The 20,180-nt window shown below is 35.1% G+C and overlaps 1 protein-coding gene across 3 annotated transcripts in view; it reads right to left on the reverse strand.

The window, feature by feature from the left end:
- Epha6 (EPH receptor A6) overlaps positions 1 to 20,180 on the reverse strand; it is a 922,972-nt gene that overhangs the window by 837,133 nt on the left and 65,659 nt on the right. For all 3 annotated transcript variants that reach the window (XM_031364192.1, XM_031364193.1, XM_031364197.1), the window contains exon 2: positions 9,649 to 9,713. In XM_031364192.1, coding sequence (XP_031220052.1) covers positions 9,649 to 9,713 — 65 coding nt within the window. The remainder of the gene's footprint in view (positions 1 to 9,648; positions 9,714 to 20,180) is intronic.

Below are 20,180 nucleotides of genomic sequence, written 5' to 3' on the forward strand. Positions count from 1 at the left end.
TCTTTGTTTTTTGGAGGGGAAACTGGGAATGGAGAAATTTACATGTAAATAAATAAATAAATAAATAATAAATAAAAAGAAAACACCTAGTAAAATATTCAATATAAAAAAAATAATTTCTTCTCTAAACCTTCACTTTATCCATAAGTAATTAAAGATCCATATATTCTGCTTTTTATTATTATCTCTATAGTATTATACAGGATTAATAACCTACTGGGGTTAATATTTCCCAGATGGGATTCAGCCCATCAACCCCTCTAAACCAGTCATTAATTCTCTGAAAGTATATTATGTCTCCATTCATTTTTGTTGAAAAAGTTTCCAATATTTTTACACTCCTTGTATTTCATAGATAAATATCTTTATTTCCATCCCTGAACTTGAATTTTATGATAAAAATGATTACAAGAATATGAATCAGACTAGATAAAACAAAATTAGAAGCAACTATTTAAACTTTTCTTTCCACCTGTACTTAAATTTTTCTGAAAAAGAACACACCTAAATGTTTACTACAGTTTTGTCTTTTTCTCCACAGAGTACTTCTGTACAGTTAATCCTAGACTCTTCCATCTTTAATTAAATTTGCAAAATATAGTCGTTGACCAGTATATTATTAAAATATTGTCATGTATACATCTATTATTTCTCTGTTAAAACAACTTTCTTTTCTTGCATGTCCGCCATACTGTACTAATTGTCTTATTTAATTCTATATACATGCAAAACATCCAGTTTCTTATACCATATAATACCCGTTACTAAATTACACCAATGCTGCTCCACATATTTAAACAGTTTGAGTGAAATGCTGTGATAGACACTGAGCTTCACACATTCCTGAAATAAAGTTTCCTTAATTAATCTTTAGTAGTATCAGTTTTCCAGAAAAGAGAATGAATCTTTACTGTCTTTAATTGCAGACCAGAGAACTGAGTTCTGATAGCCAGAGACAAAACTAAGCAAGCCACAAGAAATGATGACTATTTCAGAAAAGCTGAAAACTGGAGCTAACCAAAGTTCAGAAATAAATAGAGAGTGGCAGGTCATGGCCACCCTACATATCTCCAGATGATATAGGTTATTAAGAAGAGGAAAAAAAAACTTAAAAGGATAGAGACATGGTTATGATAAGACACCCATCGAAGTACTACTTGATTGACTGAGGGAAGTAGCTCGAGAGAGACTCAAAGCATGTAAATATACCATGGTGAATCATGAAATAAATAACAAGGAGGTAAATGAACCTGTAAAGTGAGAGATGAAATTGCAGAAGGATACTGGTTGAAAGACTTTAAGGAAATAGAATCTGCAGGGTATTCTACTTATTCATGGGGTAGATGGGTGAGTTGATTATAGATAATAACCAATTAATTGTATTAAAAATACCTCCTATAACATGTTAACTCTCTTGTCAGCCTTTACTATTAATTTCCTAAAATATTTATGTGGCCTTGTATGAGATTTAGATGTAGACAGATGTATAAATGAAATCATGTTTATGTATTTATACAATTCTGGTTAAAATAGATTTTAAGCTGCTGAAACAAATAAACAACAACAAAAAAAACCACAACAATCCAGCATGTTAGGTGAGTCATACAACACAATAACTAATTTTAAAAATAAAATCAGGCTCTTCCCCTCTTACCTGCTTGCCTCTTTCTCCCTTGCTCACCCTCTCTCCACCTTCCCTTCCCCCTTCTCTCCACATAGCCATGGCTGGCCTCCATTTCTCTACTCTCTCTCTCTGCCTTTCTCTGCCTCTACTACTCTCTTAACTCCCTTCCTCATTCCCTAAATAAACTCTAATCTATACTAAAAAAAATAAATAAAAAAAAAATCAGAAGTCCATATATCAATACTTAGAAGTATTAATGTTAAAAGAAAAACAAAGAATATATTATATTATATAATCAATACTTGCTTTAAATATGCTAATACTTTTCAAAAAAAGAAATGATTACAAGGAGACATTAACGTCCTATGTTTAAAATAGCAGAGCCACTGAAAAAAATTAAATTCAATTCATACTTACTTTTAAGTGCTTCCAGAATATGAAAGCAATCACTTATTCACAGATAGTAAACATTTCACATCTGATTTTCTAAATTTCCATTACTTGTCCTTAGCTCAAAATTAAATTTACCTGGTTTAATAGATGTTCTTTCAGCTAATGAAAATAGAAGACAGCAATCAATTTCTTTTTGTTTTGTTTTTCAGATGCTATTCAGAGCAGATATTATGAGAGGGTGGGGAGAAAAGATACAGGGATTGTAGTTTTATATCTATTAAATATTTGCATTTTATTTGCATTTAATAGACTACACAAATTCATTCTTCTCTTTTCCTGTGATGCTTGTATGCAGGAAGTTCATTTCCCTAACTCACTACAAGAGTAGATGAAAGAAAGCCAGCAGTTTGACTAAATTCACTGTCCTGTGTTGTCCTAAAGGAGATCTTAGTGTCTGGGCTTTGTCCCTTTGCTGATCGGCAGCATAGTAGCCTCACTTCTCCATTTGTCATTGCTATCATTATTTCAATTATTGCTACAAACTACTATTATGCTTACAACATGTATTTACTCTGGTAGTCTAAGATAAAGGAAGTAAGCTTCTTAAAATTGACATATATGTATACATATATTGACTGCAATATGATTATTCAATATATGTATATGAATATGACAAAAATCAAGTTATGGAAATTACTTTCAAAATAATCTAGTAATACATGATGATCAAGACTTCTGGTGAATGCTGTCCAGAGTGCAAGTGTGTTCTTGACAAGGGCATGACCTTATCAAGGACAAATAGCTCCTATATGGAGTAATAGAGCCTTCCTTGGGAGAGGCACAGAGGGATGACAGATTTCCTGTATTCTTAGTGAAAATTATTTTCTCATTCCATCTCTACCCTACATAGGTCAGTCTCTGGAGTCATGCAGAGCTTGGAAATTTAGCATCCACAGTGTTCCTCTTAGAGGCACTGACTCTCCCAATCACCTGCTTTCTTTTTTTCTTTTCTTTTTTTTTTTTTTTTGGAATAGTCAAAGAACAAATTTAATAAGAGTTTAAAAAAACAAATGTGCTTATTATAAAGAGCTAGATTTTTTTTAGATATTTTCTTTATTTACATGTAAATTTCTCCTTTCCCAGTTTCCCCTCCAAAAAACAAACAAACAAACAAACAAAAACAACAAGAACAAACCCCTGTTGCCTTCCCCATCCCCATGCCTGCCAACCCACCCTCTCCCACTTATTGTCCCTGGCATTTCCCTACACTGGGGCACAGAACCTTCACAGGGCTGAGGTCCTCTCCTCCTATTGATGGACTTTGCAATCCTCTACTATACACATGCTGCCAGAACAATCAGACCCACCATGTGCAGTCCTTGATTGGTGGTTGAGACCCTGGGAGGTCTGAGGGTAGTAGTTACTTTATATTGTTGTTTGTCCTAAGGGGCTGCAAACCCCTCAGCTCCTTTGGTCCTTTCTCTAACTCCTTCATTGGGGACCCTGTACTCAGTTCAATGGATGGCTATGAGCCTCTGCATCTGTATTAGTCAGGTACTGTCAGAGCCTCTCAGGAGACAGCTATATTAGGCTGGCTTGTCCCTCCTTCAGTCTCTGCTCCATAGTTAATCTCTGCCACTCCTTCCATGGGTATTTGGTTCCTCCTTTTAAGAAGGAATGAAATGTCCACCTCTTGGTCTTCCTTCTTCTTGAGTTTCTTGTGGTTTGTAGCACCTGCTTTCTTAAGGCCTTTTGTTTTCTCATGATTTCTACTTACAATTGAGTAGTCGCGCTTTAACAACTACAAGACTTCTCTATCATGTTGGACTATATCCTTCAACTGAGAACCAAAATCTTCCCATCCTTCCTTGTGTTGGGAATGGAATACATACTATTCCAACAGTGTGCAGTATAAAATAGAAAATTGATAACCTAGAGTTGTGCTGTTACTGTGATAAACCTGACTTCGTGAGTGGTTGATGTTAAAAATATGCTAAAGTCTGTAACTCTGGGCTAGCAAAAGCCTGGAAAGCTGTAGCTAGAGATTTGAAGATTAATCAGACATTCTTGTAGGATCTGAGGTTAAGGTGCTTACAAAAAGCCATAAAACAGAAATATGTATTATGGTGCTTCAGAGGAGAAAAAGGACTATCAGGAACTGATCAAGTTCTCTTAGGGTGAGGAATCAGTCTATGTCCTGAGAAACTGAGTGAAGCTGAGATTGAAAGTAACAGACTTCACAGAGGCAGGCAGATTTCTGAGTTCAAAGCCAGCCTGGTCTAAAGAGTAAGTTCCAGAACAGACAGGGTTTTAGAAACCATGTCCCTAAAAACCAAAAAAAAAAAAAAAAAAAAAAAAAAAAAAAAATGTAACGGACTTGTTTGGTGGCAGCAGGACTTGGTGCCATCACTCACAAAATACTAAATTTGTAAGCTTGTAAGGTGAAAGTCAATGATTTTCATGAAGTTTGGCTTGAACATTTCAGTGTCTCTGACTCAATGTATGTTCAGCAGAATCAAAGTCCCTGCAAGACAGCTGTGGAAGGCTTTGTATAAACCTATGATTCTGAGTTCTAAGTTGAAGCAGAGATACCAAAATGTTACATAGACCAGACCCATGAATGCTCACTGAAGGCACTGAGTGGCTTCAAAGAGAAACTATGTTTGCTTCAAACAGAAGATCTAGCTAGTTAGTTCTACTGTCGCCATTTAGAAGCCCGATGATTTCATCAAGAGCCTTAGATACTGGGTATTGTGCAGCAGCTTTTTAATTTCCTCTATAGTTAGAAAATAGCATGCAATGTCAAATTCCTTCCTTTTAGAATGGGAATGTTTACTCAGGACTGTTTTATATTAGAACTATTGTTTTTTCTGAGTACACTGTCTTTAGTCTCAGAAAACTTAGAAATTTAAGCTTTGTAGAATATATTTGAAAAGAAAAGACTATTGGGATTTTAAAAATGGACCGAATGAATTATGCCTTATGATGAACATGAGACTTTGAGACAGTGAATGGAATGCTAGACTCACTAACATTATATGTTATATGGCTGAGTGTCAAGATAAGAGGGGGGTGGTTGTTTTTGTTAATACTGATTGTCAAAATGAATGGATCTAGGGTCACTTAGGAGGTAAACATCTGGGCTTGGCAAAGAATGAACTATTAGATTGGGTTGAGATGGAAAGCACCATTCTCATTGTGGGCACGGTTCCAGAGTGACTCACCAGGACAAGGCAAAAATGAATACTTCTAGCTTGTATCTTTCTCTTCTCCTGCCCATTGATGAAATAGGACCGACTCTGTCAAGTTAATCTCCATGGTTTCTCTGACATATTGGACTGTACCCATGAATGTGAGCTGAAAATAACTTTATTTTTTTCAGATAAATTTTCCAAGAAAGATATAAAGTACCTAAAATATTACATTTAAAAAAGACTATAAAAATTAAAGAAGCTGGGTAAATGCATACTGACAAGCCTGGTGATTTGAGTTTGTTCAATAGTTCTTATGTTGGACAAAGAGAATAGACTCTTGCTAATTAACCTTGGTCCTCTGAACAAGCACTGAGATATATTTTGTCATACACATACACACATACACTCACACAAAGTAGATAAATGTAAAATAAAAAGAGAGAACAATTAAGGTATTTTCATTTAAATGAAAATTAAAGTAATTTGTGATCATTTATTTATCTTACCAAAAGCTTTAAAATTATAAAGAAAGAAGAAAATTCATATGTCAGAATACTTTGGGATATATACAAAAAGGAAGGACAGAAACCAACCGCTTTAAGCACCCCTTTGGAATTCTCTGAGATCTAGCTAGCTTACCGTGATGTCATGCTCTTTTCTTGACCACAGGGGCCACACAGGGATATTTAGGTAATGAGAACTCAACTGGAGTCAGGATGTATTGTAATAGAACAAACACTTGAAAGCAGTGACCAAAGGATTAAAGATGGGTTTCAGATTTGGTACTTCCACTTCTCAAAAAATAAAAGAGAAGCTTGGATAATTATCATGGTCCTCAAAGACAGGCTCAGTTGTCGCATTGGAAAAAGCCTTTCCTCTGTAGGGTGCTTTTTCATGCTACTGAAAGAAGTCTGGGGAAGGGGAAACAGAAAGGGGAAGGAGGAGGAGTATATATAAAAAGAATAATATGAGATAAATATTTAAAAAAGAAAGTCATCAAACAAAGGAAAAAACAAACATATTCATACTTTCTCTTTTTTTTTCCTTATAAATATCTCAATTATCCCTATTTCTTTCCTACAAAATTGCTTTTAGGATACAGTAAGTTGAACAATTATCCTCCAGAGTTATGTTCTGGGTAATTGCAATCCATCAAGTTATAGGGCACTATTATCATAATAGCACTTCATGTCTACTTTAGCTTTAACATACACACATATTCATATGTATGTATATACATATATGTATATATGGATTTTAAATGTGTGTCATATATCAAAAAATTCTGAACTGACTACTCACATTTTAAAGACCATAACTATTTTGAGATTTGCAGTGACAAATTGAACTGGAATCTCTCATACTCACCCTGATTCTTTCCAAATAGTTCTTGTTCAGGAGAGGGATGTATCCATGAAAGTTCATTTCACTTAGATTTAAGAGAATACTCTCTTTTTACTTATAGTTATTTGTTTAAAATTATGTTGTAATGATAAAATATTTTTGTAGGGCTAGAGGAAAAAAATTACATATATTGGAAAGGTAATTCCAGATAAAGAAAACAATTTGTACAATATTGTGTTCAGATTTTCACTTTTTCAAAATATGTAGAGTTATCCCAATGGTAATAATATTTTTTATCCCTGAAACAATCTAAGGAAATGTATACTATTAATGCTTTCTTCTCTTTGCCTGTATGGGGAGTAAACTCTAATTGCTATAAAGTGTTGTATGAAGGCCAATGAGATGGCTCAACTAGTAAAGCTGCTTATTGCCAAGCCTAGGAACTGAGTTTGATCTTTGGAATTCACAAAATGGAATGAGAAGACAATAATTGTATGTTGTTCTTTGTTGTCCACATGTCAGCCGTGATGAACATACACACATTCCATACACACAGACACAGACACACACACACACACACACAAAACCACACACATGCACACCCCTAAAATATAATAAAATATCACTGAAACACTATAATGAAATATATTTTTATAATTAATCAATCCATTCAATAAACTGAATACAGTTATTTGAAATGTGAAATGACAGAAACGAAATTAACATAGTGGACATTTAAACAACACTATATTGTTGTGGAGTTTCTTGGGAGAAAACTTATTTAAATAGCAGCTTGGAAAGCAATGAAAAAAAAAAGCATTCATTTTTAGAGAAGAAGTTATCATTAAAGTTCTTTTTTTTTTTTGTTAAGATTTATTTATGTATTATATGTAAGTACACTGTAGCTATCTTCAGACGCACCAGAAGAGGGTATCAGATCTCATTACGGGTGGTTGTGAGCCACCATGTGGTTGCTGGGATTTGAACTCATGACCTTCCGAAGAGCAGTCGGTGCTCTTCCCCACTGAGCCATCTCTCCAGCCCTAAAGTTCTTAGTTTTTAATTTAAAACAAATGTATATATATTTCAAAAGATTATATGGTACATTATAACATGATTCGAAATGAAATACTAAGGTCTAGGACTTTTGATAAGTTATTAAAGTACTGAAGTTGTCACACTATATAAACAAAACTATTAGTAGATATTCCATTGTCTCTTTAAATATACTCAATTTCTGACTCTTCATGTGGTAAACAATTATGCTAGAAAACTGTGATATATAAGTAATAGACAATATAGCCATTTCCCCAGTTTATTTATAATTTAAAACTAGAAATATCTTGCAAACAGTATTATGTACTAGGCTCATCTGCAGCTGTTATTTACATATAAGAGCAATGTTCATAATTCATCTATCTTGGTTAAATTGGAGTCAGTATGACTAGAGTACAAAACATCTAAAAAAAAAAAAACTGAGAAAATATCTCCACCAATGATTTTGAGGGTATTTCTGAGACTAATTAATATTTGAATGAACAGAATGAGTAAAATGACATTCCCTTATAGAAGTGGGGGACCCCACAAAAAAAACTGTAAGGGTAAATTCACAGTGCAGGATGAGGTTGGATGGTTGTCTTAGGCCTTGGCTACTGTGCCCAGTCATCTTTGTTCCTTTTGATTTGACAGCTTAAACTGGTGAATATTTTCTTACATATTGTATATAGACATTAGAATTGAGAGAGAAACAGTTGCTTCCTTTGTGTCTGAGGATTTTAGATTTAACTGAATTCTGCCACTGCCTTTCTTGCAAATTAAGTTTTAGATAATTTTTAAAACTTTACTACAATAGCTTTTGAAATTTCAAATATAAATTAGAATTTTATGGAAATTTTAAAGCATATAATTATCAGTATATGCAGTGAATTCTAGAAATTTTGATTATTAGTAAGTAACCTAACCTGAAACCCTCAATAGTGACATTTATTAATGAACTATATTCATATAAAATAGTAAAGATAAAATTAAGATACCTAAACTACATTTTTCTCAGAAATTTTGGTGACAATTCTATCAGAATAAAATGAAGACTTTAACTTTGAAATTATAGATGATTATAAAACAAATGACAATAGTAGACAATTAAAAAATGAGGTTTCTACTCCATATGATTTTTTGCTTGTTTGTTTCAGGAGCATTTGTTGAATAAATAACATTTGCTATAAATGTACATTGCAGTGAAAGTTTCAAAAACATAAAGACATGGCAATGTAATTTTTTCTGTCAGATTCATATTTGAAGTTACGATGAAAGGAGCAAAGTGAAGCATATCAGTAAAGACTGATGAATGAGAACATTTACAGGAAAAAGTAATTAAACTGTAGAGATTATTCTTGAACTGATTATTTTTTTTGTTTCATTGAAAAAGAGTAAGAGTAAAAATATTCACAAACAACTGTTTTAGTTTACTTTAATATAAAAAACAAGCAGAAACACACTGGGATGTAGAAATTATATAAAATGAAGTGAAATGTATAAAAACTCAGTAATAACTACAGCTAAAATATCAATACCTAGGAAGTAATAATAATTTTATAGATTATACATGTGAATAATCCTTTAGAAGGAAACTTGAAGAGTAGATAAAGATGTATCACCTCACTAGTTTCCAAAATACTTTGGTAGTACCTAATACTTTTTATTAAATGATATATTGCTCATATTTGTCCACTCATTATGTTTTATCTCTGAAGAAATACATTTTCTATCACCATATTTAACCTGAGTACAGAAAAAAAAATCAAAGATATATATGCTTGTATATTGTTTTAGGGAAAACGGGTGTAAATTTTCTAAAAGTTCTATTCTTAAAGTGGAATATTAAAGAAAAAGTATTAAAAGAATATGAGAAAACATGATTATTTGTATAGTATTCACATGCATTACCAGTTCAGTTGGACTTTAATCTTTTCTATGTGACTTAAGTGATATGCAAAAATGCATACAAATCTGTGATTCCTTTACCTCTCACAGAAGATCCTACAAACCCAAGATAGATGGTAACCTGAAAACGTTAATAGGATTCACACTTACCCCATTTAATGGATATGTTTTCCATCCCAGTTCTCCCATCACTGTGGTTGTATCAAGCAACACAACTAGAATTAAATAGAGAAAGCTCACATAAGTCTCTCAACAGATGAAAACATACATCAACATTAGTTACGACCTTAATATCAAACAAGCCTACTACTTCTCCATCACAGTAGCTTTAAAAACATTGTTACTTTAAACTTACTTATAGTTCCTATTATAATACTTACAGATAAAAAGTATAAAATGGTTAGAATTAATGCAAAAATTTTGCACATGTATTTGATTTAGTGATGTCAATGACACTGATAGTCAAATAACAATTATAAGGTGATATTTAATACAACAGATTTTTCAATTTAATGAAATAACCCACACCGATTATTCTCTAAATTTCATGCTAGTCTAGTAAAATAAAAATGAGTAACAGGTCTCTGTGCTTTGTTGTTGCTATGAAATTTTCATATAAACATGAGCAAAAAAGAAGATGGTTCTTTTTAAATAAATCATAACTTTCAAAGCATGGAATAACTAGGCATTAGCTAGTAGACTAAATTCTAACTGTACTAAAAATGAAAATTACTGAGTCCTGCAGTAGTACTATGTCAAATTTTCTGAGGAACTGCCCAAATGATTTCCAGAGTGCTGGTACCAGCCTGCAATCCCACCAGCAATGAAGGAGTGTTCCTCTTTTTCCACAACCTTGCCTAAGTTGCTGTCACCTAAGTTTTTGATCTTAGCCATTCTGACTGATGTAAGGTGGAATCTCAGGGTTGTTTTGATTTGCATTTCCCTGATGACTAAGGATGTTGAACATTTCTTTAGGTACTTCTCAGCCATTCGGTGTTCATCAATTGAGAATTCTTTGTTTAGCTCTGTACCCCATTTTTTATAGGGTTATTTGGTTCTCTGGAGTCTAACTTCTTGATTTCTTTATATATATTGGATATTAGCCCTCTATCTGATGTAAGGTTGGTAAAGTTCTTTTCCCAATCTGTTGTTTGCCATTTTGTTCTAGCAATTCTGGGCATATACCCAGAAGATGCTCCAACATGTAATAAGGACACATGCTCCACTATGTTCATAGCAGCCTTATTTATAATAGCCTGAAAGTGGAAACAACCCAGATGTCCCTCACAGAGGAATAGATACAGAAAATGTGGTACATTTACACAATGGAGTACTACTCAGCGATTAAAAACAATGAATTTATGAAATTCTTAGGGAAATGGACAGATCTGGAGAATATCATCCTGAGTGAGGTAACCCAATCACAAAGGAATGCACATGGTATGTACTCACTGATAAATGGATATTAGCCCAGAAGCTCAGAATACCCAAGACACTATCCACAAACCATAAGAAACTCAAGAAGAAGGAAGACCAAAGTATGAATACTTTGATCCTTCTTAGAAGGGGGAACAAAATACCCATGGAAGGAGTTGCAGAGACAAACTGACTAAAAGAAGGACAATCCAGAGACTGCCCTACCTGGGAATCCTTCCCATATACAATCACCAAACCCAGACACTATTGTGGATGCCAGCAAGAACTGGCTGACAGGATCCTGATGTAGCTGTCTCCTGAGAGGCTCTGCCAGTGCCTGACTAATACAGAATTTGATGCTCATAGCCATCCATTGGACTAAGCATAGGGTCCCCAATGAAGGAGCTAGAGAAAGGACCCAAGGAGTTTACGGGGCTTTGCAGCCCCATAAGAGGAACAACAATATGAACTAACTAGTACCTTCAGAGCTACCAGGGAGTAAACCATCAACCAAAGGTTACACAAGGTAGGACTAATGGCTCCAGCTGCATATGTAGCAGAGGATGGCCTAGTCAGTCATCAATGGGAGGAGAGGCCATTGGTCCTGTGAAGGCTCTATGCCCCAGTGTTGGGGAATGCCAGGACCAGGAAATAGGAGAGGGTGGGTTGGTGATCAGGGGGAGGGGGAAGAATAGGTTTTTTTTTCCAGAGGGGAAAACAGGAAAGGGGAGAACATTTGAAATGTAAATAAAGAAAACATCTAATAAAAAAAGAAACATTTAAAATAAGTTTAAAACTATGAATCTTCCCTTCCTGCCTATGACTTCTTCCTGAGCAGATCATCAGTGTGGCACCCAGGGCAACAAGTAAGGGACCCTCCCATATCACCAAAGCAGTTGGGTACCATGAAGTGTCAAGCTGACTTGGGACTCATTCCTTCTCTTTGAACTGCACCTCCCTCACCGCCTGTGCTTTCCACTGGGTCAGATCATTAGCTTGTCTTCCTCTATGAAGACCCCACAGTCTGAATGCCTCCAGAAGATCTGCTGCATCCAGGACAACAAATCCCACAGTCTGATGGCCTTCCAGCAGATCTGCTGCACACAGGACAATAGACTCCACAGTCTAAAGCATCCCCCGTGAGCTACTATAGCCTGTGGAACAGATTATGGGTATGCATGCCCCTCTGAATACCCTACAAGGGCCTTTCCAGGAAATCTGTTACTTCCTGATCCACAGGTCTCACAGGAGACCTGCAACAACCCAGGGACATAAGAGGCAGGCTCCAGACAGACACTCAGTTCAGTCAACACCAGAGATAACCAGATGAGAAGAGGCAAGCTCAAGATCATAAATAACAGAAGCCAATATACTTTGGTACTATCAGAGTCTAGTTCTTCCACTACAGCAAGCTGTGGTAGATACCCCAGTGTACCTGAAAACCATGATACTGACCTAAAATCCTATGCCACAATATAGTCCTTTAAGGGGAATATAAATAACTCACTGAAAGAAATACAGGAAAACACAGGTAAACAGATAGAAACCCTAAAAGAGGAAACAAATAAATCCCTTAAAGAAATTCAAGAAAACACAAACAGGGGAAGGAATCAAAAAAGCAGTCCAATACCTAAAAGTAGAAGTAGGAACAATGAAGAAATCACAAATGGAGGCAACCCTGGAAATGAAAAACCTAAGAGGTCAGGAGCTACAGACACAAGCATCACCAACAGAATACAAGAGATATTTCTCAGGCATAGAAGATACCTTAGATATTGTCACAATGGTGAAAGAAAATACAAAACAAATTAAAAATAAAATATAAAAAACCTCCTAACCCAAAACACCCTGGAAATTCAGGACACAATGAAAAGACCAAACCTATGAATAATAGGAACAGAAGAAAGAAAAGATTCACAACTCAAAGGAATACAAAATGTCTTCAAGAAAATCAAAGAAAACTTCCCCTACCTAAAGAAAGAGATGGCCACAAATGTACAAGAAGCCCATAGAACACTAAATAGAGTGGACCAGAAAAGAAAATCCTCCTGTCACATAATAATCAAAACATCAAATGCATAGAACAGAGAAAGAATATTAAAAGCTGTAAGGGGAAAAGGCCCTGACACTAGACTTACATGAGACTTCTCACATACAGAGACCAATAGCCAGAAGAGCCTAGACAGAGGTCATACAGACCCCAAAAGAACAAAAATGCCAGCCCAGGCTACTTTACCCTGCAAGACTTTCCATCATCATAGATGTAGAAACCAAAATATTCTATGACAAAACAAAATTTAAACAATATCTGTCTACCAATTAGGCCCTACAGAGAATTCTACTAGGAAACCTCCAACACAAGGAGGGTATCTACACCAAAAACAAGAAATTAATCATCTCAAAACAAAACCAAAAGTAGAGAATCATTATGCCACCTGTCTTAGTCAGGGCTTCTATTCCTGCACAAACATCACTACCAAGAAGCAAGTTTGGGAGGAAAGGGTTTATTCAGCTTACTGCCACATTGCTGTTTATCACCAAAGGAAGTCAGGACTGGAAATCAAGCAGGTCAGGAAGCAGGAGCTGATGCAAAGGCCATGGAGTGATGTTCCTTACTGGCTTGCTTCCCCTGGCTTGCTCAGCCTGCTCTCTTATAGAACCCAAGACTTCCAGCCCAGTGATGGCACCACCTACAAGGGGCCTTACCCCCTTGATCACTAATTGAGAAACTGCTCCAAAGCTGTATCTCGTGGAGGCATTTCCCCAATTGAAGCTCCCTTTTCTGTGATAACTCTAGCCTGTGTCAAGTTGGCACACAAAACCAGCCAGTACAGGACCTTTCCCCCTTGATTACTATTTGGGAAAATGACCCACAGCTGGATCTCATGGAGGTACTTCCCCAACTGAAGCTCCAGCCTGTGTCAAGTTGACATACAAAACCTGCCAATACGCCTCCTAAAACAATAAATATAACAGGAACTAACAATCATGTGTCTTTAACATCCTTCAATATCAATGGATCTGGTTTCGAAATAAAAATACATAAGCTAACAAATTGAATATGAAAGCAGGATCCAGCATTTAGATCCATCCAAGAAACACACCTCATTGACAAAGACAGACAATATCCCAGAGTAAAATGCTGGAAACAAACTCTTTCAAACAAATGATTCCACGAAACATGCAGGAATTGCCATTATAATATTGAATAAAATAGGCTTTCAACCAAAACTTATCAAATGAGATGGGGAAGGACATCTCATAAACGTCAAAGAAAAAATCCACCAAGAAAAAGTCTCAATTCTGAACATCTATGCCCAAAATGTAAAGGCAACCACATTCAATAAAGAAACTTTACTAAAGCTCAAAACACACATTGAACCCCACATAATAATAGTGTGAGGCTTCAATGCCCCACTCTCACAAATAGACAGGCCATTGAAACAGAAACTAAACATAGGCACAGTGAAAGTAATAAAGTTTAAAAATCAAATATATTAATAGATATAGACAGATTGTTTTGCCCTAAAACAAACAAACAAAAAATAATATGCCATTTTCTCAGCACCTCATGATAATATGATTGGTCACAAAATAAGCCTCAATATATACAAGAAAATTGAAATAATCTCATGCATCCTATTAGATCACCACAGAATAAGGCTAGATGTCAATAACAACAAAAGCAACAGAAAATCCATATACCCATGGAAACTGAATAACTCTCTACTCAATGATAATTTGGTTAGGGAAGAAATACTTACAGAAATTAAACATTTCCTGGAATTGTGTGAAAATGATGACACAGCATATTCAAACTTATGAGACACAATGAAAACAGTACCAACACAAAAATTCATAGCACTAAATGCCCTCATAATGAAATTGAAGAGATCCTAGACTAGCAACTTAACAGCAAACATGGAAGCTCTAGAATAGAAAGAAGCAAACACATTCCTGAGGAATGATAGCAAGAAATAATGAAACTAAGGGCTGAAATCAACCAAATAGAAACAAAGAGAAAAATATAAAGAATCAAGAAAACCAAAAGCTTGTTCTTTGAGAAATTAAAAAGATTGATAAGCCCGTAGCCAAACTAAATAAATGCACAAAGATAGTATTCAAATTAACAAAATCAGAAATGAAAAGGGAGACATGACAACAGAAACTGAGGAAATTAAGAAAATCATCAGATCCTACTACAATACCTATACTCAACAAAATTGGAAAATTTAGGTGAAATGGATGATTTTCTAGACATATACTTATACCAAAGTTAAAACAAGAGCAGGTAAACTAAACATTCCCATATCTGCTAAGGAAATAAAAGAAGCCTTCCAACCAAAAAAAGCCGAGGGCCAGATAGCTCTAGTGCATACCTTCAAAGAAAAGCTAATACCAACACTCCTCAAATTATCGCATAAAATAGAAACAGAAGGAACTCTACCTAATTCATTCTATGAAGCTGCAATGACTCTGGTACCTAGACCGCACAAAGAACCAATAAAAAAAAAGAGAACTTCAGACCAATTTTGCTTATGAATATCGATGCAAAAATGCTTAATAAAATTCCAGCAAACTGAAACCAAGAATACACCAAAACCATCAGTCATCACAATCAAGGGATGCATCCCATGGATGCAAGGTTGGTTCAATATATGAAAATCCATTAATGTATTCCACTATATAAACCAACTCAAACAAAAATCACATGATCAATTCATTAAATGCTAACAAAGCATTTTACAAAATACAACAGCCTTTCATGTTAAATGCATTCTTGAGACCAGGAATTCAAGACCAACCTAAGCATAATAAGAACAATATACAGCAAACCAATGGCCAATATCAAATTAAATGGAGAGATACTTGAAGCAATCTCACTAAAATCAGAGACAAGACAAGGCCACACACTCTCCCTATATCTGTTCAATATAGTTCTTGAATTTCTAGCTAGAGGAATAACAAAAGGAGATCAAGGGGATATAAATTGCTAAAGAACTCAAAGTAGAGTTACTTGCAGATGATACGTTAGTATATGTAAATGATGCCAACAATTCTACCAGAGGACTTCAATAGCTGATAAACAACTTCAGCAGTGTGGCCAGATATAAAATTATCTCAAATAAATCAGTAGCCTTCCTTTATACAAATGATAAATGGGCTGAGAAAGAAATTAGGGAATGACACATGTCAGAATAGTTACAAATAATTTAAAATATCTTGGTGTAACTCTAACTGTATAAGTGAAAGATCTATATGACAGGAACTTCAAGTTTCACAACAAAGAAATGGAAGAAGACCTCAGAAAATGGAGAGATCTCCCATGCCCATGGATTTGTAGGATTAACATAGTAAAAATGGCCATTCTACAAAAAGCAATCTACATATTCAATGCAATCCTCATCAAAATTTCAACACAATTCTTCACAGACATGAAAAGAGCAATTCTCAATTTCATATGGAAATACAAAACAAACAAACAAACAAACAAAAAGCAAGGATAGTGAAAACAATTCCTAATAATAAAAGAAGTTCTGGGGGAATCACCATCCCTGACCTCAAACTGTACTACAGAGCAATAGTGATAAAAGCTTCATGGTAATGCTACAGAAACAGACAGGTAAATCAATTGAATAGAATTGAAGACCCAGAAATAAACCCACACATTTATGGACACTTGATCTTTGACAAAGAATCAAAAAATATACAATGTAAAAAAGAAACCATCTTCAATAAATGGTGTAGTTCTAATTGGCAGTCTATATGTTTAAAAATGAAAAATAGATCCATATTTGTCACTTTGCAGAAAGTTCAAGTCCAAATGGATCAAGGACTTGAACATTAACTCAGATATACTAAATCTATTAGAGGAGAAAGTGGGAAAGAGCCTTGAAATTATTGGCAAAGGCTCCAATGGTTAAGATCAAATATTGATAAATGGGATCTCATGAAACTGAAAAGCTCCTGTAATGCAAAGAACACAGTGAATGGGACTGTGAATGGGACAAATCAGCAACCTACAGATTGGGAAGGAAAATCTTCACTAACCCCACATCTGATAGAGGGCTAGTATCCAAAACATGAAGAACTCAAGAAGCTGTCCTCCAAAAAAAAAAAAAAAAAAAATCAAACAACCAAATCAAAATGGGGTATAGAGATAAACATAAAATTCACAACAAAGTAATCTCAAATGGTTGAGAAGCACTTAAAGAAATGATCAAAGTCCTTAGTTATCAGGGTAATGCAAATCAAAACTACTCTGAGATTCTACCTTACACCAATCAGAATGGTTAAGATCAAAATCTCAGATGACAGCACATGTTGACAAGGATGTGGAGAAAGACAAACACCCTTCCATTCCTGTTGTGCTAACCTGTACAACCACTCTGTAAATCAATCTGTAGGTTCCTCAGAAAAATGGAAAGAGATCTACCTGAAGATCCAGCTATACCACTCTTGAGCATATACCCAAAAGATTCCCAAACATAACACAGGGCCTCATGCTCCATTATGTTTATCACTGTCTTATCTGTCATAGCCAGAATCAGGAAACAACCCAGATGTCCCTCAACCAAAGAATGGATACCAAAAATGAGGTTCATTTACACAATGGAATACTATTCAGTTATTAGGAATGAGGACATCATGAGTCTTGCAGGCAAATGGATAGAAATAGAAAATATCTTCCTGTGTGAGATAACTCAGACCCAAAAGGACATGCATGGAATGTACTCACTAATAAGTAGATATTAGCCAAAAAAATTAAAGAATATCTAGGATACAAGGCAGTTAACAAGCAGAAAGGTCCAAATAAGCATGCTTCAGTCTCACTTGGGTGGGAGAAGAAGCAGACACAATAGGTAGAGGGAGAGAGGGTTCTGGGTGGGAAAGGGGAAGAAGAAAATGATCAGGTATGAATGGGAAGACAGGATAGGGCCAGCACAATGAATGGAAATAGGCAATTTCAGGGGTAGTAGGTGGGGTAACCCTCTAGACAGTACCAGAGGCCTTGGAGGTGAGAGTCTCTCAGGACTCAAAGGGAGGTTCCTTAGATGAAATGCCCCAATGGGGGTTGGTGGGGGAGAGTGAACTATTAAAGTCCATCTCCAGTAAAACGACAGAGTGTAAGTGGAAGGATAGGGCTGCAATAAAAAATTCTGACCCAGTATTGCTCCTCTCTAAGAGAACTGCAGGGGCAAAAAGAGAATAGACTGACCTCTGTGAGGTTCAACAAGCAGCTGACACAACCCTGGCATAGGACATAGCACATGGGACCTCCTTTCTGACTCCTTATAGCCAACTTCACTCTGGCACTGGCAATAATCTTGTGGCATTAGTCGGCTTTGAGACTCACAGTCCACATTTTTAGTTAGTAATTTTTGTAGCACTTTCAGTAATTTCTTAAGTTAGTATTGGGTTTAACTAAGTCTTATCACTTCTAAATATTCTCATGTTTAAGCCAAGCTATTAATTTTTCATGTAAATAAAAATTTAAGCATTTTTCTTCAAGTTTAGTTCTAAGCTTTTCCTGTAAAAATATATCATTCTGAGAAAAAAAGAAATAAAAGCTTATATAATAGATAATATTTATTAAAGTAACTGAATTTACAGTTAAATATGTGTCAACAAACTAATATTGTAACAATGTATTCTGTTTCTAGATTTCTAGAAGCCAAGATGATGATTGTATTCATATGTTTATATGAATATTAGTTAAAATTGGTTGTGTGCAGGGGCCCTTGGCTGCCGGGTGTTCATGGTTAAAAATGTTATATAATAATACTTCAGTGATCCTCTGATGGTTGCTTAGCATAACCGTCCTCTGACAGACTCCAACCAACAGCCAATGGAAAGTAATGCTAAGACTCATGGCCGAGTGTTAGATGAAGTTCTGAAAGTCCCATGGAAGAGTTGGAAAAAAAGGATTGAGGAAACTGGAGGGGAAAAAGATCCTATAAGAAAACCATTAGAGTCAACTAACTTAATTAATTTTGGGACATGGTTTCTATAAGTTTTCCAGCCTGCATTTGAACTCATTAGATAGGACAGAAAGACACAAAAGTATAATCTCTTCTGCTTCACCATCCCAAGCATATGGCATAGCAGTCTTAGTCATAAGGCTTTGCATGCTTGTGCCCTCTTCATTTATTTATTTATCCATTTACTCATTGTTTTTATCTTCTAGATCTACTGCTGGTTTTTCATAGGACCAATGCTATATCATGGAGAAAATATCATATTCTACTAGAGAATAATAGAGAGATGTAGAAAATCGTTTCCATAGTTTTTACTATTGGCCAAATAACTAATATGACCACAAATAAGGTTAAATGAAATATTCCAGGTATGATAAATCCATGTCTTTATAATAACATACTTAGTGAACATTTTTGCAGAACTGTGGAAAAGCATATGGTTTAATAGTGGTGCATAAACTCAATATAATAAAACATACATTTTTGCATTTTCTGTATAAACCACTTCTGCTGAACAAAATAGCTTTTGAAAGGAAATTTCTCTTGTTGAAATACTCTGGTTAATAAATTGAGAAGGAATGACCAGATTAGGATGCACTACTTGCTATTGCTAATGAATTAATATATTTAGCTAATGGCTTTCCATGGCTGCTAACATCAGAAAAAGAAATAAAATGGGACATAAAAGGCTAGAGCTTCTAAAACACTTTCTTTATAGTTTAATTTATCCTATCTTAGTATACGAGTCTAACAAGCTTGGAAGCAACAAAAACCAAAAATTGGTATATGCAATGAGAACATACACACACACACACACACACACACACACACACATATACACACACACACACACACACCATGGCTTGCTTCATTCAATGCAAGGTATCTCACAATTATAGAAAAAATAACAACACTATGATTGTTAAAATTATAATTTAATCTTGTTATTAAATAAAAGTTATTCGGCAGACATATTAAGGATACAGAATGTTAAGTCTAGTGTCTACATTAGGTCACTGAAGATCATACTGTTACTTATCCAGAACACTTATACTTTGGAAATATTTTGTTATTTCACTAATAGGTTACAGGATTAGCAATTAATTCACATTAACAGAAGTGAGGACATGGTGATCTCTTCTTCCAGTGAACTCTGAAATGTCTTAAGTATTTTATGAAATCACTACATCAAAGGAATATCTACATTCCCATTTCAAGTGCAGTAACCTTTATAGTTGCCAAGAAATAAAAAGATAAATAACACACGCGCACACACACACACACACA

The sequence above is a fragment of the Mastomys coucha genome, unplaced genomic scaffold (assembly GCF_008632895.1).
Source record: "Mastomys coucha isolate ucsf_1 unplaced genomic scaffold, UCSF_Mcou_1 pScaffold12, whole genome shotgun sequence".
NCBI lineage: Eukaryota > Metazoa > Chordata > Mammalia > Rodentia > Muridae > Mastomys > Mastomys coucha.